The 25485-nt window shown below is 36.2% G+C and overlaps 1 protein-coding gene across 1 annotated transcript in view; it reads right to left on the bottom strand.

Moving 5' to 3' along the window:
• Epha6 (EPH receptor A6) overlaps positions 1 to 25485 on the bottom strand; it is a 993878-nt gene that overhangs the window by 424003 nt on the left and 544390 nt on the right. Inside the window, exon 6 of the mRNA XM_052158907.1 lies at positions 8921 to 9045. Within this exon, the coding sequence (XP_052014867.1) occupies positions 8921 to 9045 (125 nt within the window). The remainder of the gene's footprint in view (positions 1 to 8920; positions 9046 to 25485) is intronic.

Below are 25485 nucleotides of genomic sequence, written 5' to 3'. Positions count from 1 at the left end.
ACCCATTTATCATGCTTTCTTTTAGTTCTGATATTATACTAATTTTTTAAATCTCTAATGGTCCCAGCCACTTACTACAGCCCTATAAGTTATCGTGTATTCCCAAAGGTTTATGGTGATTTCCCTGTTATCCATACTTAATAAAATGTAGTAATAGAGACACAGATTTTCTAGAGATATACAACTTCAAGAATCACACATGATCCAGGATTGCTGACATCCATGTATAATGGAAAAATACAAAGATCTCACCCTATTATTGCACACTTATCTGCCCAACCAGATGAATCACAATCTGCATTTCAAGGAGAACTGCACCTGAGTAAGGATTTCTATTTCATCTTTACCCATTGCTGCTATTCTTAAATCCTCGTACAAGGCCGCACTTGGGTTTAAATGAAAGCTCATGTTAAGGTTCACAAAGAAATGATTAAGTTAGGTAGCTAAAAAAGAAGGATGATGTAAGGAAAAGGACTGTGCTTCTTTACCTAAGTCATAGATGGAGGTAACAGCAACCTTCCTAGAAATAGGGAAAATTTTATCAGAGTGAAAAAAATGAAGGAAAATACATAAAGTGGTAAACATATATCATTTAAAAGAGATTTTTAATGTTAATTATTGATATAAGAATTGCTTCATTTAATTTTATTAAAGGTATGATATATGTGTGTGTGTATGTACTGATTACATATATCACTGATTATATATCTTTAGAAAAAAGGGCTATTTATTCAATGATCATGCATGCTAAAAGCTACCTACAGAAAATAAAGTAAGCACAAAGGAAGAAGCAAGCATTGTGTAGCATGTGATGCTGGGCTGTATGTGGCTTTCATAACACATCCAAGGCCCTGCCTTCAAGGCGTTGTCAAGTCACTCCTGACTGGTACAAAAATAGCTTCAATAATGAACATTTTTCTGCAAACCTTTTAACCTCTTCATAATACTGCTCTCAGGGTCACGGAGTTATATATATTTTAATTAATGCTCCTAAAAAGCTGTTTCTCTGGTTTGGATGAGAGAACAGTTACTTTCTTACAATACATTTGCAGATGGTTATTGATCATCTGGGTTTGAGAAATGCTTCCTTTCACACGGTGAGCTTTTCTAAACAGAGTCAAAAACCTGCTGACTGGTCAAAATTAACAAGAGCCCTTTATGAAAATAATTTCCCAGTCAGTGTCTTTAAATACTGATTGTCAGAATAATGAACTGTCGAAGGGTATTCGTGCTGGCAAGATGAGCTACCAGGTGGCCGTTAGTGGAGCTGTACAACACCCTGATGACATAGGCATCTTTTACTGCTGCTGTTTTTTATGGATGCAAAAGGGCAACAGAGAGTAATCAGCCTCTGGCCTCAGGGATGCTCCACTATCAGCATCAGCAAAAGCCTGGATGTTCTGAGTGTCTACTGTGATGCAGGAGAGCCAGGCGAGCCATCCCGGCCACCCCCTGGAGATGCTGAAGCATCTGGGGCATGGCTCTTGTTATAGGACAGACATTACGATGCTTACTTCAAATGGTGGTCAAGATGTTTAGTTACTACATACTCTGAAACTCTTCTATGTAACCGATCAGCATTTATTGTCTATTTACTGTGTATATAAATTACCTGCCTGTCTCTGTGGTGGGGGTAAAACAATAAAAAAGAAATCCTTTCCCTCTCATGCTTTTAGTTCCATTATCAACAGGACCTTCTCTAGGCTTGTGGACATTTATGTGTGAGTCTTTCTTATGAAGATACATCTATTAAACACACACACACACACACACACACACATACACACACACACACTCACACACACATTGTCTCTCTCTTTCATCTTTGTTAGATACTATTTTACAGTAAGCGAATGTTTCTCAATTTCCGATAAATGAGTTTGAAACAAAAAAGACAGTTTTTCCAATTTAGCTATAATATGACTGAAAACAATAAACCCCTATCTGCCCATCACCGGCTGAAGTTGAGCGATGTAAAGAAAATGATCTAAAAGCCTCATAAATGATTTAGGAGCATCAGGTAAGCATAGATAACCCTAAGGCTATTTTTGATAGGTGATGATTTTAAAGCATACTCTGACCATTTATTTGGTCAAATAACAACCTCAAACAGATGGTAATAGGATGCTGTGTCTGAGCGAAATTATTAGGTCATGCAGGTAGAGACCTCGCAATGACACTTGTGTTCGTATTGAAATTATCTCAGAGAGCTTCCTTGTTCCTCTATGGTGTGAGGACATGGGAAAAGATGGCTGTCTATGAAACAGAGAACACGCCCTATGATACACTAAGCATGCAAACTCTGAACTTCATTTACAAACTATATTCCAGTTGTTTATAGTCCATACAGTCTATGGCATTAGATATAACAACCTAAATATGTTGAGAGAAGCTAGAATGCATGTGTAAGAGAAAAGTATCTTGGGTAGAAACGCAAGAAAAACAGAGACGAGGACAAGGGAGAGGGTAAACCAGGTGTGTGCAGGTGATAGGTGGAAGTTAGTATGTGACAGCTAATGTGAACCAAGCAGGTAAAGTTAGAGGGAAAGACAGCAGAAGAATGCTATGGTTTTAATATTTGCATTATAGTAGCACTAGAGGCTCGGTAAAGGAAGGGTACTTCCTTGTGGTCAACAGAGTGGGATCTATTGCTGATGCGGGTAGGGACTTCACATAACAAGCCACACAAAGCTTTATATGAAAAAAAGTGTCATGTTCAACACCCCCTTTCTCTTTTTCCTTCCATTCTTCTCATGGCATATCCTTCCTCTGTGAGCTGAAGCATTCAGGTGCCACCTTAGAAGTATTGACTAGGTGTTTAGAATTGTGATATAGTTATATGAAAGAAAGTAGGATGAATCCATCAAACATGGAAATAAATACAGGTGAAGTAATTTTATGACAGCTAGAGGAGGAACACATTTTGACAGCCAGTCAAGGAAAAGACATAGATTGTTGTAAGTAGAACATTAAGGGAGATTGAGAGGATGCACAAAATCAGAATATAGGGAAGGTTTGAAGGTTCCAAAGGATTGATGAGGTGGTTTTGTTCTGAACTGTGGTAGGACTGTAGACAGAAAGCCCATTCTGATAAAGTAACCGAAGAAAAAAAAGGAAGAATGTATTGGCAAAGGAAGGAGAGGCCATTCTTATTATAAAGTAGCAAAGAACTTGGCTGAGTTATGTTCGTGCCCGTGGCATGTAGAAAGTAGAATTTAAGAACAGACGAATGTGAATAGTTGGTGAAGAATTATATGAGCTATAAAACTTTAGGCTGCTTTGCGGCTTCTTTTAGCTACATATTTTAAATTCATAAAAAGAAATGATATAAAAGTAAAATTTACAATCAAAAGGGAAACTGAATTTAAGGACTTGAAGAATTTTCAGCCTGGACACACAGTAAAGAATGAAAAGCACTTCAGCAGATGACATGTAAGGTGTAGCCAAGCAGGAGGCCATCTACTGAGAGAATAGTATGGAGTGACAGAAGGCAGAAGCTACACCTTGAGACAATGGTAGAATGACCCCCAAGGCAGGTAGAAGATAGCAGGGCATTCTTCTGTCTCAGTATTAGGGCATAAATATGTAGAAAGGAAGTATGTCAAATAGAGACATCAAGTATCTTTGCCAAGATAGATGGGCACATAGATACCCAGAAAGACATGCTCAAGTCTTTGTACTTATTGTAAATTCTGAGAACTAGATCTCAAACTTTCTCATTTATAGAAATAAATTTTTAGCCTATATAAATTGCTTGGCCTCTGTTAGTTTTACAGCAGCGTAAAATGCTCTAATAAAAGAATGGTTGATCGCTTCTTGGTCTTTTGGCTAAGATCAAGTGTGAAGAATGGTTGGTTTGTATAGAATAGAGAATGTGATCTCTAGTGATTTGAAATTTTGATTTTGCATCATTTTCAGATGATGGGAGCAGATAGTATCAAGGTCATACCAGTAGGTACTCACCATTGACTCTAACTCTGGATGGAAAAGAAATCAAAACCAAAATAAAGAACAGTGAACTTGGAGAAGCTTCATGATTTTCCTTTAATATTAGCAAAGTATTCACTTGACTCAAATAAAACGAAACACTTTTGATGGTGAAAAAATAAAAGTAAGGCTTGGAGAGTACAATTAATACAAAGTAATACATTTGGTTTCTTTATTTTACTCTCAGTATGCAAGTAAACATTCATACACATGTGTGCATGTACAAACACACATGAACATATAGAGAGAAGATATTGATATCTATATTTACAATCTATGTTGTATGTATTATGTAATTATCTATCATCTATTTATATCTATCTATCTATGTATCTATGTATCTATGTATGTATGTATGTATGTATGTATGTATGTATGTATGTATCTATCTATCTATCTATCTATCTATCTATTGTATCTAATCTATCTATCATCTTTCTCGGTGGAAAGAAAACTCAGGTATAGCCACGAATCAATTTTTCTTATTTTAGAATTTAAAAATATTTCCACTCTAAGGAATTACCTTTATCAACTTGTATTTCATAGGTCAACAATAGTAGCAAACAGAAAGACTAAAATCAAGACCAGGAGCTGGAGGTGTAGTTCCACCATATGTTTCTTGCATAATAAATATATGAGCCTCTGGTTTTGACACCCCCTAATATAGCAAAAGGATTTAAGAAATAAACGTTAAGTTTTGAGATTCCATCCATCTTTGCACCCAGAGGTCAATGTTTTCTTCTAATACGTCTCATTCTGTGAAAAAGAATGCTGATAACAGCTGCCTGTTCCTTTATTTCAGGAATTTGTGGATAACTTGCATTCTAAGAAAATTAACTTCTTTGTTGCAAACAACGAGAATCTTACAGAACAGCCCAATCTCTGGGCAAATAGAAAAATTATGCATCAAATATAGACATTAAGACAGAGCATCTTTCATATGTCATCTAAATGTCAGAGCACTGGCACCAAAACCTAAAGAGAGCCTGATGTGTTTTTCATATTCTTTGAGCCTTTTTGGACCTCTTCAATAGTCTGTGTTCCAACTGATCCCCCAAATAATTTCTACTTCCGGTTCTTCCCATTCCCTTTGTTTTAACGGCTTAAATCTGCAAAGTTTTTTTTTTCTAGCCCCCCATATGCTTCTCCTAAACTTTAACTAAAACCACCTAAGAAGTATGCCTTCTCTGTCTGCAGAGAATGGTCTCTGAGAAGTCATTCAGCCTTCAGAGAGTGCATGGATTCCCATGGGTTTGATGGACAGCTTCCTCTTTCCTCCTGCTCTCAGTCTCAGTTTTCCAAGAAACCATCTTCACTTCATCATTTGTACACAAAGCTTTGCTTCAAGTGCTTATTTTGCTCATATAATTAACAATAACAAATACATAAAAACTATCTATGGCCCATGCCATGTCTATTCATACCTATGTACACTTACCACAATCCTCTTTCTTTTTATCTCTGTCCAAATTTCTGGGTCATTTTACCAATAACCAGCAATTGAAAAAGACTTGGGTGCCTTTGCTTCTGAACTATCTCATTTACATGCATACTTTTACAACAATGCACTCGTATGAGGGAATACTTATATTCTAAGAAGGGATTACTTATCAATTTTTAAAACTAAATAGTATTTAAGCTACCACTAATGAAAAATATAATTTTAATAGGTCCTACTGTAAGCTTTCCCAGTCACTACTTAGAAAATTATTTTCTCAAGTTGAAAAACTATATTACAGATGTAGATATATAAAATATAATTTAGCATTTGAAGTTATAATCGAGAAATATAACAGTCAGTCATTTTGCATTTTATTTGCAAGATTGTGATACTTTTACATTTTTGATTCTTTGACTAAATATTTGTATTAATGAAAAGAAAAGCCTTTTATATGTCCATGCCATTCTCCCATGCTGCTGTTCTATTATTCTTCATTAGACTAAAGGCTAAGAATATTTTACCAAGGCTTATATAATGCTTTTTTTTTAAACACTGATTTGGTGTTTTTACCTTTAGGTCTGTTTATAATTAATCTTTACAACCACAAGAAAGGTGGTACATTAATTTCCACTTCGGAAAATGTGACTTTTAAATAAAAGAGATGTATTGACGTTTTTTTTCTTGCCAGAAGCATAAGAGACATAATCAGAACATGATTTAGAAATCTTTGGCTCTAGCTACATATTTAATCCATTATCTCTGGGTTATTAGCATATTCTATAAAACAAATGCTTTAAAAAAGATTTTTCCAACTTCAAAGTAAACTGAATAAGGCACAGTAAAAATCAATATAGAGGTCATGTTAATCACTATAATTTCGAATCAGTGGTTTTCAGATTTTAAATTAGATGAACGTACTTCTTTCTTTCTTTCTTTTCTTTTCTTTTCTTTTTTTTTTTGCTGATTATGCCTTATGTTTATTTGGAAATATTGCAGGTTATATCCAAACTCAAATCTGTAAAGTGCAAATGACCCTAAAAAAGCCAGTGATTTTTTTCTGTGTGAAATATAACACAGAATACTTCCCAAAACAGAAATGTTTTGATTTTGGAAGGTTTGATGTATATATCTGTGCATGCTGCTTTTTGGATAAATAATTATTATGGGTACATGAAGATCTGTTTCAACTACTGGAACACACACACACACACGCACACGCACACGCACACGCACACGCACACACACACACACACACACATATGTACACATGTTTTCGCCGAACATCCTTAACCAAGGAAAGAAAAATGATTATCGTAGAAGATGAGGCTGAATGGCAAACATATAGAGTCCTGAGGAACTTGACACACGCCAGCGTCTCTTCTTTGGATCCATTCATTTCTTCTGTAATCTATTATGGGATTATCTATGTCTACTGTTTCCCTTCCTATTATGAATAAAGAGATTAAGTTCCAACTATTGGGTAGTCTTTTAGTTTCATACATCCTGTGGCTGCTATATACACACTCCAGCTTACAAATCTATATTCCCTATTGGCTACAAACCTATGGTCAGCCACTGCAGCAGATAAAACTGCAAACCTTGAGTGGGAATGTTTAAATATCATTTTGTTCTGATAAATTCTAGAAGTGAAAGTCATATTGTCCTATAATAAACAGCAGGATATTATATGCAAATTTTACCTTAATTAAATAATAATTTGAGTGCTGCAGAGATCACTCAGTGGTTAAAAACACTTGTTTTTATTGTATAATTCAAATTAATTTGTATTTATGATGTTTATTACTTGCAGAATAATAATCAATCATAGAAAGATTTATTTTCAGTTTAAATTGTATTTTCTAGTGCTAAATGGCATATTCTACAGACATTAATTAGTCCAAGATATTTTGTAGCATGTGTCACACCTTTTAAAGTTATACAATTTTGTTTTATTAGATATATTCTTTATTTACATTTCAAATGTTGTTCTCTTTTCTGCTTCCCCCCCACACACCAAGCCTAACCCACCCTCCTCGTCCTGCTCACCAATCTGCCCACTTCCATTTCTCTGTCCTGGCATTCCCCTATACTGGGGCATCTAGGTTTCACAGGACCAAGGGCCTCTCCTCCTTTTAATGTCCAACAAGGCCATCCTCTGTTGCATAAGCATCTGGCACCATGGTTCCCTCCATGTGTACTCTTTGGTTCATGGTTTAGTATCTGGGAGCTCTGGAGGTACTGGATGGTTCAAATTATCAAAATACTTCTTATTCTTGCAGAGACCAGGGTTCAAATCCTAGCACCTGAATGGTGACTCACAACCATCCACAACTCCAGTTCCAAGGAATCGATGACCTCTCTGATCTGCAGAATAACTGGAACACATGTTCTGTACTTATATACATGCAGGCCAACATTTAATATATAAAAACGAATAAATAATTAAAAAATAGTTCTGTTTCTTGTAACACTAGTACAATGAACATACAAGAAATGACCATGCAATAGCTGTGCTAAAAATGTCAATAGGGGGAGGGAATAGCACAAGGAAGAATTTAATGAAGGAAAGGATGTATATGATTTGGAAGAACAACAGTTTTTACCAACCAGACTCTCCAATTTCCCAAGGACTAAACCACCAACCAAAGAGTACACATGGAGGGACCCATGGCTCCAGCTGCATATGTAGTAGAGGATGGAGTTATCTGGCATCAAAAGGATGAGAATCCCTTTGTTCTGTGAAGGCTAGATGCCCCAGCATAGGGGAATGCTAGGATAGGGAGGCAGAAGTAGGTGGGTGGATGGGTGGGTGGGGAACACTGTTGTAGAAACAGGGGGCAGGGGAGATAAGATAGGGGGTTTGGGGAGGAGAAACTAGGAATGGGGATAACATTTGAAGTGCAAATAAATAAAATAACCAATAAAAACAATCGAGAATAATTCAAAATAACAAAATTAAAATTTTATTTTTACGTGAAGTTGGTCTCACTAGCTTTTTATAAAATGAAACAGCTGACTCAAATATAAAGACCACATTTAATCAATGTGTCGCTTTAAATCATCCTTTCCAAACTATGGTGGACTATGACGTTAAAGTCGTTGGCAGAAGATCCGTGCTGCCCACTCACTTACGTTACAGGAATTCAGTCTTGCTGTTCCTTCTCTACAACATTTCAGACAAATTTAGAACAAAGAAACTATAAGTTGAAGACATTATCAGTTATCGCTATATTATAAATCTCCCTAGAGTAGGACTTGAAAAACATGAGCATCTGGTACCTTCTACCCTAATGTGGCATAAAACAAGGTAAACTAATGAAGAAATTATGAGCTCAATGGGATGTTAGAGAGGAGTCAAAGACACGGTGATTATGAAGTTGGGCCGATGAAAAGCAGATTTTTAACCTGAACTACTGTAACAATATATAATGTAGAAACATATACATATATGCATGCAAATGCTGTTTTTAGGAAGTGCTAAATGAGACCTACTTTCTCATAGTACTTGATCTCATAGTCCAGAATGGCTCCATTGGAAAATGCAGGTGCTTGCCACGACAGGGCAAGGCTGTTCTGGGATGCCCAGTCTTTCCTCATCATACCAATCAGAGAAGGTGCTGTAAGGAAAGGAAAGAAAAATTGATTAGTAGAGATACTATTCTATCATCTAATATATTGCTCTTCCAAAGAAAATGGATTCTTTTGTGAAGAGTATCCCAATAACCAATGACAAACTAAGGAAATGGGCTTACAGAATATTCCGCTCAAGCTAAAGACATTCAAATGCTTAGAAAAACCATCAAGTATTATAGAAATCACTCAAATATTCCAAGATGAAAGGCTGAGCTCATTGCCTGCGGCTCTGTAAAGAAGGATGCTTTTCTTCAAACTATATTTGGTTTGGGGATTAATAGGAAATCCAGTGTGCTTGTCTCCTGTTTTTCCTGCAATATATTCCCTACCTTAGGAAACAAACTGCATGATTACAATAGTGTGTGAGTAAGAGAAATACAGCCTCAAAATACTGAGTGCTGATTTTATTATGTAATTTCCAAAGGTGCCATTTAAAGCGGCTCGAAAAGGTGGCAGTTTAATTTAAGAAATAAGAAAGAAGGACCCATATAAGTTATTACACTGCTTGTATTAATGAATTCAAAGGCCTGGGTGTGGTCTTCTGATCAGAGATAGTTGTGCATTTGGAAGTCTTTTTAAAAAAAAATTTATGAGACTAACAGTTTTGGCCCAGAGGAGAGAAAGAACTAGAAGATACATTTAAAACTCTGGTTGTTAGAAGAAAATAAGATTCGACTAAAATATATTGACAAAATGACATGTAATTACACAAATCATTAATTTTTCTATTATAAATAAAAGCACTAATAGATAATGTAGAAAAGAAGAAATAGCACTTGAGAATTATTCATTATTTAAAGTGAGGTACATTTACTATTAAATTGATCCCTATGGGAAACTATACTACTGGTTTTACATTATAGTTTATAATGTATTATGTAGTCATTTATGAATAAATTGTAAATTCAAAGAAAATCAGAAAAGCTGGAGGATGATCAATACCCTACAATTGTGAATATGCTTTTCATGTATACAATAATTAATCTATGGTTAATTTTCAGCTTAATATAGTGTCATAAAGTAATGAATATTATACTATATTACATTTTGCTCTAAAAGCCAACCATGTAATGGTTGTGGTCACAACATTATAGAATGATTACGAAGTAAAATATATGTACCATTTTTTTCTGTTCTAGTTTTCCAGTCATTAATTAAGACCCAGTACTTAATTTTTCAAGTCTCATGCTATACTTCTATAAAGACACATTAAAAATTCCTTAATTACATAATTTTATCACTTTAATGTCCAATTTACTAGCTGGGGCATGGTTCAGCTGATAAAGCATTTGCTTGCAAGCACAAGGACCTGAATTTGATTCCAAAAACCATACTGTTTTAAGAGAGGCACAAGCTTTAACCTCACTGCTGGAATGCAGAGACAAGACATTGCAGCGTACTAACCAGTCATCCTGGTTTGTGAGCTCTGAACTTGTAGGAGATTCTTTCTTAGAAGAGGTAAATAGTCATCCTGTTTGTGACAACCAAGGTCGTCTTCTGCCTTTGTGTGAATACCTATAAGTCTGCACCAGCATGCACCCTTCCACACACACATAATCACATTTACTCAAAGACGCATACATGCATGCACATAAATAAATACGTAAGTAAAATAGACTTTGGAGACTTAAAACTGTGCTAATCTCTAACTCCTCTTCATTTGTGCACAACACTTTGTATGTAAACATGCAAATGTTACATAGCTTTCTATATCAAACTGGAAGCGATTCTATTAATCTTTCAATATATTTGCTAACTTTAATCACCCTTTAGCTATTCTGTAATAATTACTAAATATTTGATTATGTTGATGTGTATTGATATTTTTCAGTGTTGGGTATGCAAATTTTAATATGTTGGTCTTGGAATATTTATTTATGAAAACCAATTTGACACTATTGAACTTTCTATTGTGTTGGATTCTCACTTATTTTACTCACTAGTTTGGATGTGTGTTCTCAAGTGATCATACCACAGCCTTCAGCAGCTGGAACTGCAGGTGCATCCCACAAGGTCCTGCTTGTTAATTTTATTTTCATTGGGAAAAATTGCTGCACATAATTTGAACTTTCTGAACCGTGTTAAGCATTAACATACTGCTTTTGAAAATAGCTGCATCCATATACCTTGGGCACCCATTACAAATAGTTAATGAATTGAAGCTTAGCATGTGAGAAACTATTTACAGCTTACTACACCCTTAATACTGCATTTTCTGTTTTGTAAAAACTCATCATTGTGTGGGATTTCACTGAAAAATGAAGCTTTAGTAGATAAAGCTTCAATCATTTGTTTGGAATATACTTAATGAGTTTCTTATTTTATGGCCCAGGTTGCGTAGCATATGTAACTAGCACAGTGGGATAACAGAATATTAATTTTACTAGAATACAGAGCAGAAAACATACCATAAATATAGGTATACATCAAGGAAAATGATTTAGGATACAAAGGATAACTCCTTGTTTATTTTTGCTTAAGAGAAATCAGCTCAGAGTGAACAGGCAGAGAAATACGGAATTTGTCACAGTAGAGACTGTCAGAGCAACTTGAAGACTAAAGTGGCGCGTTTGGAGTGAGAATTATGTATTCAAGAGAGCTCTCTGCAGAATTGGATTTCTGGTATACCTTCATGCTTAAAACTTCAAAGTGTTAGCTTTGACCTTCCAAAAAAAATGATTGTTAAATAGATTACTGTTGCAGTTCTAGTTGGTGGTGAGAACCTGGGAGAACAGAGCAGAAAAATGAAGTGGACTAAATCCCATTTAATAGGCAACTTCATTCAGAAAATGAGGCAATTTATACTCTGAGGGTTAAGAAGATCACGTGATTAAGGTATTCAATCCCAAGGACAAACTGTATATATCAAAGACATATGTTTCTATGTCTTCAAAGAAACATATGTCTTTGATATATAACAACAGTAGAAGTAAACACACTCCTATCTACTATACATGGGGGGAGCATGAAAAGACATTTCAAGAACAATTATATGGTTTTCAAGAAAATGTGGTCACAAGACTTGTCTTGTTTCCAAAAACACTCAATTCACTTCTCGTGTCTCCATTCTAGAACTGTATTCTGACAGATTACCATGTTCTTGCAAATAGTTTTAATACAAAACCTTCTGATTAACACATGTAATGAATATTAAATTGTTTGTTAAGTACTATGTGAAAATTTTGATGAAAATTATATAGTAGAATTAACAAAAATGAAGCTCTTATTCAGATACATGAGCATTATTTGCTTAAGTTTATACAGACAGAGTTGAAAAGAATATTTCAGTTAATATATTTGCTCCTAAGTAGGAATTAATCATTCTTTAGAAAAAAGTTACTAGTGACCATGTATACTGTCTTTGTCAGATCTCACTAATTTACGATATGTACATTGTTTCCTTCTTTTAAGATGAGTAGCTGAAGCTCAGAAGACTTCTACATTTGTGTAAAGATACTTGAAGGTAAGTTTCAATAAATAAAATGTCAAGTAAGAATTTTAAATTAACATTGTAGCTGAGAGTTTCTCTCAACATTCACTCTGGTTTAGTGGACAGTGTTCAAAATTGGAATCCAGTTCAGAACCAGAAAGAGTGAAACAATGTCACAAATAGCCTTACCGCCTTTGAATGTTGTTTTACACGTACTGCCATTCAAAGCCACACTGTGAATAATTGCGAAATGTGTTACACTGAGAACTTTATCAAGATTTTTGATACATTTAATGTGATAGTATATATAACTACATTAAATGTAAATTATAGCTTTTCATTAAATGTAAATTATAGTTTAATTAGAAGGAATGATGGCATATTTAAAAATTATATTGAATATTGTTAATTTTCATTCATATACTGATCTTTCTGCTAATATCAATATGTATTCATTTGGCTGTGGGCACATGTCCTTGCTGGCATGTGTTGTGCATATATTTATGTGTTTATTCAAACAATATTTGAATAGATTTTATATACCATGCAAATTTTGTTTTCATCAGTGTAGAAAGTATATAATTATGTGTTTCACACTACAGCAGTTGCATTAACTAGTAGACAACTTTATTAGTCTTGCCATTTCTTTCATGAAATATATAATTGTAAGGCATTTTTCAAATGAGTTGGTGTCTTCCTGAGACCTCACCTTTGGTTCCAGATCTGATCTCACAAGTCCTCATTCCCTTTTCTAGCCTGATATCATGTCCCTTTCCATCCCATCTCTCTTATTTCTATTCCTCACCCTCTGAGCATGCCTCCTCCTTCATTTATTTGTGGATGCCTTTTGATCTCTGTCTATCCACTCCTCCAAGTCCTTTTTCAGCACTTCCAGGAAGGACTTAAAGTAGTTATGAGAAAAGTTTAAGAACGCATAGTCACCAATGCCATGAAATGTCAAGAAGCAGAATAGACCAGGACAAAGTCATCAGAACAGGAATTTGTTCGCAGCTGTCTGATCCTTTCTTCTCATTGCTGGGGAACCACAGTACATCACTGCAAAGCACAACGATGTGCTGGTGTTTCTTCCTGGGTGTGCTCAGTGATCAGTACTATCTTCTTAATGACGGAATGTGTTGATTTGATACAGATTTATGATGGGCAAATTGATGCACATATAGCTATCTCTCTCTAATTCTGAGACACCATTCTTAAAAGTTTGTGTCTCATTCTGTAAATATTCATTCAATGTTTTGTGCTTTAAAGATAATGAGTCCCCACCATCCTCACAATATTTGTCTCGTGTGATTTTGCTTTGATGTACTTCTCTTTGTAATCAGATTTTAATGATAATATATTGCTATATCCTTTCCCCATGTGGTTGAAATCTGGTTTTGCGTTTGAAATATACACACAAGGCATACGTGAAGGAGAGTTGGCACTTTATTTTATGTTCTCCCTAGTTTATTTCTATTTTTTATGTCCAAGAACAACACGGTAGTGTACTAAACCAAATGGTAGATGCACGAAACTGCATAATAGCTCCCAAATAACCCATTACAGTCCCCGGAGCCTGGAAATGTTCTGGAAAAATGCTGCTTTGAATGTTTTTTTTTCTAAATTAAGATATGGATTTTGAAATTGAAGAGGAGTTATCATGCTACTCCAGATGTGCCCAGTAGTCACAGAGGCCTTCATAAGAGAAAGGGCAAGGGTCACAGGCCAAGGCTGATGTCTACCAAGACTAGAACGAGCAGCAGATTCCTCACAAGAGCCTCCGGAAAGCCCAGACTACCTGACATCTGGATTTTAGCCCTGAAAGGCTTTTTGTGCATTTCTTACATCCATAACCATGAACTAGGAATATACATTGTTTTAAGAATTGTTGTAAAACTTAATAATTATAGTAAATCCAGGGAATTTACAAGTCAACACAACAATATAATACAGCACAATACATTTATCCAACTCAATGATGAATATATCTTCAAAGATCTATTTTTATATGAATTTTGGATTCCATTATGAAAATTGGGTATGTTTTAAAAGAATAGTTGTCCATAATAATAATAGAATGAGGTATCTTTGTCTTTATCATTTTAAAAACGTGTTCTCAGTCTGTTACTTTTTCAAAAATTGGTATACTTTGCATAGATTTACATTATAATCTTCTCTGCTCTTTTGTGCCATAGAGATATCTTCTTCATATCTCCATAAGTTATTTTCAAAATTTTTCCTTAATTGTGTTAGCATGTTTTTAATGTTTTTATCTTGAATTTCCAACATTTTCCCAATGGAAATAATGCGCATCAAATACCAAGCTCGTCCACATTTACCACTGTACCTTGCAGCACTGTGGTGACACTGACTACTGGCCTGGCATTGGTGAGAAGTGTGTGGAGATACTTGCACACATCACTCAGAAGTCAGAGTGTGAGAGTGAGCCTAGTGGAGGAGCAGTGGGATGCAGAGTTAAGTGCTGTTGTTTCCTGAGCCTGCTTGAGGAATCCTGATCCAGCCGCACACAGACTTGAGACCTAAAGTGGCTCCCAACCAACTGGTCAGACAGTACAGAGGACCCAAGCAGAGGACCATGGCTGCTTCCTCTCTGCAGGGAAATGCCCCTGTGTGGTCAACCCACACCCTTACAGAGTCATGAGCAATCAAATTAGATTCAATAGGACAGCGTGTATAATCCTGCTTAGCCCCTGATTGCATAGCCACACTCTTATTTGCTTAAAAATAGTATATATGTTTTTGTACCTAACAATAAACGTTAGATCTTCACCCTAATGCTGGTCTCTGGGGTCTGAAATTCCTGTGGGCTCTGTTTCTGCCACTCCCTCCATTTCCTGGTTCTGGTTCTGACAGTGTGAAAAAAAGAATCACTTTATTATCAGTAAATAGAAGCGCTTAATTTTATGTCGTGAGTTATCTTTGAAATTGTTTTCAGCACATTCTACATATTTTTAATTTCTTTCATTAGGTCTGGGACTAACGGCTAGTTTAATACAGCTTCTCTTTACATTGTTCTTTTGTTTACCATATATGTTTACCATATATGTCTACTGGTTATTCGACTTGTTATAGATTCAGGGACACTTGAGAAACTGTTTATATGACAGACACTATTAAAAATCAGTTTCTTTGAAATATAAGAATAAAAAGGTATCTACAAATTAGAGCAACCAGAGACTCTCTCACCTCATTCTACTTTCATGTTTCGATGGAAGAATATTTGCTACCCTAATACTTTTTTTTTTTTTACTAATTTAGCATAGATAACTTTCCAAAGCTGAGAAACTGACCAAGCCCAAAGGAAAATAATTAGAAATTGAACCTTTCCAGCTTAAAAATAAATCCTTTATGTATTACAGCAAAACACGCTACTATAGTAAAATCAAAACCAGTTTTTTGAAATTAAAAGACAACTCCATTCCATGTAAATGGGTGTTTTGCCTGCATGTATATCTGTATATCATATGCTTTCCCTGTGCCCTCAGAGGCCAGGGTAACTTGGCACTGGAATTACAGGCTGCCATGAGGGTCCTGGAAATCAAACTTGATTCCTCTAGAGGAATAGACGAAATGCTGCAAATTGCTGAGCCAGCGGTCTAGCCCCTCTACTAAGTTTTTAGGAGAAAATGCTACTTTTATATTTTATAATTATATTATATATGAAATTATAATACATTTTAAATTTGTTACCATTTAATTATCCTTGAACACGTTTCATTACTTCTGGACCTCGACTGATTCATCCATAACATTTTGCCTCATGTTCCAGATATACCAAATAATGTTCTAATTTAAATGTCATCAAATTGGGGAAAATGATACTAACAGGATTAGAAATCACCTTAGCTAGAATTATCAGATGGAAGAGAATTAAACAATTTTTCAAATAAAAACCTGAAACTTTAAAGTACTATATAGTATAATGAGTATATAAAGTTACACATATATATTGCTGCCGTAATATTTTTTTAATTTTTAGAAGTTTAGAACTTTAAAAGAAACCCATGTTGTGCTATTTTTTTTAAAGTCTCGGCATCTAAAGTAAATCTGCACATTTATAAGATGATAGGAGTGTGGGGGAGTGTGATATACAAAGTGAGAGAAAAGTTATAAAACAGCACGGGCCATTAATTAAAAATATTATATGCCTCCGACTTGATCGTGGTGATATTTATACACATGAGACAAGTTAGCAGCAAACTTCTTAGAGTGACTCAGTATCTCAGTTCAGTAAAGCCAGATGCAATACATCCAAAATCAAAACAAAAAATTATCTTCTATCTAGTAAATTTTTATTTTTAAATTATGTTAATATATTTAAAATAAACTCTCTTTTTTCAAGAAGTTGACAAAACATCATCTTAGCTCATAATTATTGATTTAATTTCTTTATCTTATTGGATATTTTATTTATTTACATCAAATGTTATCCCCCTTCCCAGTCCCGCCCTGCCCCTGTCCCCGCCCACGTAAACCCCGTATTCCCCCCACCCTGCTTCTGTGAGGGTGCTCCCCCTCCACTCCCCTCTTCCTGCCCTGGCATTTCTTAAAAACAAATGCATTTGTAAATGGTATCCACAGACATGTGGCTCACAGAGGAGTCATCAGCTGTTAGTCTGGCTTGGTACTGACATTCTTCAATTTATATAATAATATGAAATTGCAGCAAAAGCTAGCTAACAAAAATGGACTTAGTATTTTAAGAGAAGAAGCTTTATGAAAATTAGACTTGTAAGTGCTATGGATTTGTTTCCTGGGTATATCAAGAAATAAAATATCCTTTCCCGCCGCACCCCTATGGTGCAAAAACAGACAAGAAAATTAGAGTCATCTTTCGGCACTAGAAAACAACCCGTGGATGTGTCCTCGGGCTTTTTAGAAGAGTTCGCATTTAAGAGACTTCCATTCATACATGAAATAAAATAGCAACAATTACCATTTTTTTCCCCTTTAGATAGAAGAAGAGACCAGCTTAAGACTGCTTTGATCACTTCGGATGGAATTGATCTTGTACTTCTGAGCTCCTAAAGCATTCACTTACTGTTCCTCTGCCATCTAGAAATTGACCGCCATCATCCAACAACGTGGCTGCACGCCCACATTTACAGAATGTGCAAAACTATATTGGGCTGTGCTTTCAATTTCCTATGCTCCTTCGAACACACTAAACCATCCTCTATACAGCATAACCTTGTAGGGACAGTTATCTTTACTTTGTAAAGGTGAAGAATTGGTATGGAAAAAATATGTGTCTGACCCACAGTCACATACCATGTGGAAAGTGGCTAGCAATCTCAAGCGATTAGTTAGAAATTCCATTTCAGCCTTCACAGTTATCTTTAAAAACCTTGGGATTCTCATGAGGCCTCCTATGGTGCCACACAATAGACTCAGTTACCTTTATTTAAGTGTTTCTTTTCTACTAAATCCTGTCCTGGGAATTAACTAAGGAGTGTCTCAGAAGATTTTGCTATAAATCCTTGGGGTCACCACATGAGAACTTTTCAAGTGATTTATATGTTTAGTCATTTTACAGAAGTAGAATTAATGTATTAATGGTGAAGATGGAAAAATAAAGTCTTTTTAAAATGCTGATGTAGGAGCTCAGTGTTAAGTAAAATATGAAAGGCATCACATTATAATTCAATTATATATTATTCAAATCCATTTAAGTCAGTTTCCATGTGTTTGACCATTATTTAATGATTTCATTTGAAAATAAATATTTGATCAAACAGCATGAGCAAACATAATTCTCACTAATTATTGCAAAACCATACATTATATATTCAGTGAAAGGCTTGGAGGAAGTATGGGAGAGGTTAGTTAGCACTGCTGGCACTTACGATCAAGGGACAATGTTACATATGTAGAAAAATGTCATAATGAATTACATCAATTTTTATGCCAACTATAAATTCAGTAAATAGTAATGAAGAAAGAGAAATGTCCCCAAGATCGATTTTTTTTTCTAATTCTAAAATTTTACCCAGTCCCATTTCCTTCACATCTACAAACTAATCTCATTTCCTTTAGGAATAAAGTAAAACAATAATAAAATTTGAGTGGACAGAAGTCTACTCTATTCCACACGCAGTGCAGGGCATGAGGACTTTCTCTAAGATTCCGTATATTGTTTTCCAAATAATCTAGTTGTTAAAAAATAAGTCAGTGTTAACTGTGTTTTTATTTCATTGTTTTGGGAAATTGGAAGCTACATGTGTAATACAGTGTGACTTGAGCAGACTTCCCGGGGCTACAAAAGTTTCAAGAGGGAAAATGTATTCATAGTGTTGCCCACCGGAAGGGGTGGCTTAGGCACGTGGAAGAATTCTCGTGGAATCAGGAGAGACAGAACTGCACAGTTGTTCTTAGTCTTTCACTTAAGAGACAGCGCAAGTTGGCCAGCATTGCTTCTATCTTGAGCAGTAAGGGAAGAACACGTAGGCTGTGCTTAGCACAAGCAGCCAGGTGCTTCCGCTGCTGCCTTGAACCATTCATAGTTTCCTGAGGACAGGGGTGATTTTGCTCTCATCCCTGATCGATCAGCAAAGCGGGTTACTGATGTGGAGCAACACCTGGCTGAGCCCTGAGTTTCCTTCTCATTTTCTCTAGTTAGTAATTGTGCCGTCAAAAGCCTTGGCTCATGTGGAGAGGCGGATTTCCCACACTGGCTGCGGGTTCATCCAGTACATATGCTATACTTTCTTCCCGGATTTCTGTCATGGCTTTGTTAACAGAACAAATGGCATTGCTTCGTACTTATGATGGAAATTAAAGGATAGCAGAATTTTTTTAAAAAAACAACTGTCTTCTGACTATTTTCTGCAATATAGAGTATCGTAACTCTATGCAAGATTTTATAGTGACTCATTTAAAATGCAACATGCCCTGGTTGCTACACAATCCGAGTGACATTTTTTTGGTGGAAAATAATCATAGCTTAAACTCAATTTAAGTTCTTTTTTAGTCTAAATTCACAGGGTCAGTTTATAGAAGCAAGAAATATTGGCTATTTGGGAATTAATATATTACTTGTGCAGTGTGAATGCAAATATAAAAACTTAATATTAATGTTTAAAACATTATAACTTAAAAGAAAGGTTATAAGTATTCAAATTATAATACCAGGGTTAGGTAGCAAGTGATGGATAGCATGGAAACAGAGGTATCTGTCACGTGCAAAGGTGACATTAGTTTAGCTAAGCCATAGAGGCCATGCCTGCCAATCAACGGATTGCAGCCAGAACCGTTCAATCTGGCTAACACCTATGGCATAAAATTTTAAAGCATTTTGATCTCTATCCTGAATGTATATGCTATTTTTCTTAATAATTTATAATCATGACATTTTTTATATTTTTGTGGTCTATTTTGATACAAGGAATTATTAAATTTTTTTTTACTATTTATACACTATTCTTTACATGCATGTTTTTGCTATTTTAATAAGATTTACTTTATTTTTCATTGTGTGTATGGGTATGTGCATGTGACTGTAAGGTTCCTCTGTAGACCAGAGATGATGGATGGGCAGTTGTAAGCAGTCCAATCGGGTCCTGGGGTTACACCTGCCAGACGAGTATGTGCTCATTTTTATTTTTAATTAAAAATAGATTTTAATATAATATACTCTGATTAAAGTTCCACCCTCCCTAGCTCCTCCCATATCCTTCCTGCATTCCCACCTACCCAAATCCACTCCCTTTCTCTCTCTCTCTCATTAGGAAAATATATACACAACTAAATAAATACATAAAATAAAGTAAAATAAAGCCAAACAAATTAGAATAGAACAAAATATACAGAAAAATAGAGATAAAAGCACAAGAAACACAGAGCCTCACACACACACAGAAAGAGAGAGAGAGAGAGAGAGAGAGAGAGAGAGAGAGAGAGAGAGAGAGAGAGAGAGAGAGAGAGAGAAATCCTGTAGAAGCAGAAAATTTGAACCCATATATAAGCAAAAATCTATAAGGTAAAACAAGACCAGACAAAGAAATATGAAACAAAACTTCTTCACTGGGCCATCTACTAGGGCACGTGGGGATTACCCTTAAGTGAGGTTTGTATACCCAGCAAGACTCTGTTGGAGGAAAGTAATTTTTTCCTTTGTGAGCAGTTGTAAGTTGGAGATAGCTTATGGGCTAGAGGTGAGGCTTTGAGTCCACACCACCTCTCAGTGCTGGGATCCCATCTGGCTTAGACGTATGCAGGCCCTGTGAGTATTTTCAGGCAGAGCTAATGTCTCAGCTCCTTTGACTGATTCTGTAGTTCTTAGTTGCACTGATCAGGGAAGACAGGGAGATGACTGGGACATGACAAAGGATAGAGCCTGTCATCCTAGAGTCAGAGGGAAGCCTCTCACGAGCAGAAAAGAACTCAGGCACAATCCATGTTTGCTGTAAAGGCTATCGACATATAATTAATGGTTCTTTTATGCATAGGCGTTTTCTATTAAGGTAACAGTGACCTATGCTGAAGAACCAGGTATGTATGCCCTTGTTAACAATCTCATACCTTTTATCAGAATTGATGGAAAACCTCAAAAGAAAAGTGTTCATAGTAAAGATATCTTCTCTATCTATCTGTGTGGGTTAGACCTTTATTTTATGGATTGTAGTCCTGTCAAGTGCCCTCAGGTATCATCCAGTCATAAGATAATGAGTCCAAACCCAACTTATGATTATGATTATTGTTACAATGAATGAGATGGGTGTTCCTTTGCTGAGCCAGTACCAACACTTAGGGATGTATGTGCTATTCTGATCACCCATTTTCTCCTGATACTTGTGGTTAAGACAACTATATTTATCTCCAGCTCTGCTTTATAAACTGACTAGTCCTAAGATGCTTTCCAATGAAAAACCACAAATCCTTGATTTGTCTAAATTAGGGTACCCAAAACTTTTGCAGCCTCATTGGGCTTCTAAAACTGATATTGGGAGATGTGACTTGTGCTCAAAATGATGACAGAATGAGTTTACTGTTTAGGAAAGTCAAATAATTATGTGGCTATCAGATTCTAAGCTGACCTACATTCTATAGTTACTGATTGCTGGATGTTTGTTCCCAGATATCCATAGTGATTATTCCTCATTGGGAAATACACTTCAAGAAAAAAAGAATAACAGAGAATGATTTTCTCAGATAAGTTTGAACCTTAGTCGCTACCTGTCAATATTCTTAGTTGTGTATTCAATTCAGTTTTGTTGCTTATTTTAATAGACAGTCTCAGTACATGATCAAGGCTGTCTTTGAATTCTTGTGCTCAAGGGAACTCCAAAATTTGCCTTCAGAGAAGCTGAGCCAGCAGCATATGCAGCTGTGCTTGGCCAAGTTATGAGAGAGAGGGAGAGGGAGAGGGAGAGGGAGAGGGAGAGGGAGAGGGAGAGGGAGAGGGAGAGGGAGAGGGAGAGGGAGAGGGAGAGGGAGAGGGAGAGGGAGAGGGAGAGGGAGAGGGAGAGGGAGAGGGAGAGGGAGAGGGAGAGGGAGGGAGAGGGAGAGGGAGAGGGAGAGGGAGAGGGAGAGGGAGAGGGAGGGGAAGAGGGAGAGGGAGAGGGAGAGGGAGAGAAGGAGAGAGGGAGAGGGAGAGGGAGAGAGAGAGAGAGAGAGTCAGAAGCTAACATTACATGCATTCCCAAATACTCTCTGTCATATATTTTGAGACACTTGTGGGAACTGGTCTGCCCTGACTGCTTAGCCTTACAAGATAGGTAGAAGCAGCCTGTCCCCACCTGCACATCTCCGGGGTTATAGGCACACATCACTGTTTCCAGCTTTTTACATGTATGATGTGGATGTGAACTTATGTCTTTATGTTTGTACAACAAATATATTACCAGCTGGGTCATCCCTTCCTTCAAGTGGAGTTGCTAAGGGATTTAGACTATGCTACTTTGTCGAGGTTAGTTTTTCTCATATCCCCTTCTTCCAAATGCATGCAAAACTTCTCTTATCAGCTCCAAAGCAGAGGCTTTTCAAATCCTTCAACTGCCATAATTCCCTCCCCAGGAGTTTAACAGTTAAGGAAGATTGACTCCAATCACCAGAGGGAAGCCAGCACCAGGACAGCAAATTATCTGAGCAGCCATATCTCCCATCTATCTAACAGAACAGCTACTTGTCTCTCTTAACAGTGAACTGTGTCCTCCATGAGATTTGTTCTCTCCTCCCCTTTCCTTGTGAAGATGGCATGTAATGTCCAAGTTCTAGACACCCAACTTTGAATCATATTTTTTCCTATTGATTTCTGTCTCCCTATGTGGATACTAATGTGTCTTCATTCTCACTAATTTGCAGTTCCAAAACACTGAGACAAATGGATAAAAAGGTCTTTTTCCACAAGAGTTTATTCATATTGTTTAAAACTTATGTATATCTGTATGTCTTTGTGTGCATATATGCATAAATATAAATGGCAGTGCTCATGAAGCTGGAGTTTTAAACAACTGTGAGTGTTGGAAACCGAGCAGTGTGCACTCTGAATGCTCAACCATCTCTGTGTCTCCCACAGGCCCAAGCCAATGTGGATAGCTTTAGTGATAATAATAGAGCCGATGATATTTTAATTGGGTCTGAAGTCTGAAAACACAGCTTAGTAGATGTTTATGTCTGTCAATGAGTCTTCTTAGGTAATGTATAGACAAAGTTAGATGAAGGCATATTGGAGCTGTAAAACATTCAGTTAGAGCATGGAACTTAGGGAAAACAGATTTATAGATCTTTGAGACAAGATAGTCTGACTACTCAGCTTTCTTTCTTTATTGTTTGTCATATTGATTTATTTCCTGGATATATTATGTCTGCTAATTACAGATGTTTTACATGGTATATTTATATAAAAAAGAGGACAGTTAAATAATTATAGGTATAATTATAAGAAATTACTAGAATATAGGCATGTATATATATACATATAATTACTACAAAAATATGGTTATCAATCATAGGAAACAGTTTAGTACCTTTAGTACTATTTAATTTTTACACACACACACACACACACACACACACACACACACACACACACAGTTTTCTCTACCACAATCTCACTATATAACCCATAGCAGGTATGGAATTTTCTATGTATCTCAGGCTAAACTTTAACTTTGATCCTTCTATGTATGCTGATAGAATGCTGTGATTACAGGCATGAATTTCACCAACAGGCTCTAGATAATCATGATATGTACTGTATATCTGAATATAAAGCATGTTTGGCTTCATAGTATATAGGGAAGAACTTAGTTCAAATATGCAAATGCTTATATCAAGAGTGTAGCCACTCACCAAGAGCCATAAACACATTTGTCTTCCAAACATCCTCTTAACCATAAATGGCCTTTGAACTGAGAAATGCTAACATGTATGGTTTTTTGGGATGCAATGCTAGGTTTTGTGAAATGCTCTCATCATTTCTTCAGACTGTTGTACCAAATCTTCCTCACTCTCTTTGGTAGTTTAGCTTGGTTTTCAGTAGGAAGATCTGATGACATTATTGCTACAACATCGATGCATGCTAAAAACTAGGCCTTTGTAAAACATTTTTATTTTCCAGCTCTTCCATCTGGGAACCTACACTCAGTACAATGGCTGGCTGTATGCATCTACATCTGTATTTGTCTGGTTCTGGCAAAGCCTCACAGGAAACAGTCATAATAGGTTCCTGTAATCAAGCACTCACAGCATCCACAATAATGCCCAGGTTTGGTGGCCATATATGGGATTGATCCCTATATGGGGCAGTCTCTGGATGGCCTTTCCTTCAGTCTCTGCTCCACACTTTGTCTCCATATTTCTTTCTATGAGTCTTTTCTTCCCCCTTCTAGGATGCGCTAAAGCATCCACACTTTAGTCTTCCTTCTTCTTGGGCTTCAAATGGTCTGTGAATTGTATATTGGATATTCCAAACTTTTGGGCTAATACCCACTGATCAGTGAGTACATACCGAAGTGTGTGCTTTTGTGATTGGGTTACCACAGTCAGGATGGTATTTTCTAGTTCTATCCACTTGTGAATTTCATGAATTTATTGTTTTTAATAGCTGAATAGTACTCCACTGTGTAAACACATCACATTTTCTCTGTCCATTCCTCTGTTGAGAGACATCTGGGTTCTTTCCATCTCTGTCTATTATAAATGACGCTGCTATGAACATAGTGGAGCATGTGTCCATATTATATGTTAGGGTATCTTTTGGGTATATGACCAGGAGTAGATCCTCAGGTAGGGCTATGTCCAATTTTTTGAGAAACCACCAGACTGATTTCCAGAGTGGTTGTACTAGTTTTCAATTCCACCAACAATGAAGGAGTGTTCCTCTTTCTTTACATCTTCACCAGCATCTGCTGTCACCTGAGTTTTTGATCTTAGCCATTTTGACTGGTGTGAGGTGGAATCTCAGGGTTGTTTTGATTTGCATTTCCCTGATGACTAAGAATGTTAAACATTTATTTAGGTGCTTCTTGGCCATTCAAGTTTTCTCAGTTGAGAATTCTTTGTTTAGCTCTGTTCCTTATTTTAATAGGGTTATTTGGTTCTCTGGAGTCTAACTTCTTGTGTTATTTGTATTGGATATTTGTATTTGTATTTGATGTAGGGTTGTTAAAGATCTTTTCCCAATGTTGGTTGCCATTTTATCCTATTGACAGTGTCCTTTGCCTTTCAGAAGCTTTGCAATTTCATGAGGTCCCATTTGTCAATACCTGATCTTAGAGCATAAGTTATTCGTGTTTGGTTCAGGAAATTTTCTCCTATGCCCATAGGTTTGAGGCTTTTCCCCACTTTTTCTTCTATTAGTTTTAGTGTATCTTGTTTTATGTGTAGGTCTTTGATCTACTTGGACTTGAGCTTTTTACAAGGAGATAAGAATGGATCGATTTTGCTCTTCTACATGCCAACCACCAGTTGAACCAAAATAATGCTAGAAAGGAATGTACTCTCTGCAGAAATGGTTTAGAGACTATTTCTGTGG

This window comes from Apodemus sylvaticus, chromosome 15 (genome assembly GCF_947179515.1).
Source record: "Apodemus sylvaticus chromosome 15, mApoSyl1.1, whole genome shotgun sequence".
NCBI classification, from domain to species: Eukaryota; Metazoa; Chordata; class Mammalia; order Rodentia; family Muridae; genus Apodemus; species Apodemus sylvaticus.
This window is presented reverse-complemented; position numbering and strand designations above follow the sequence as displayed.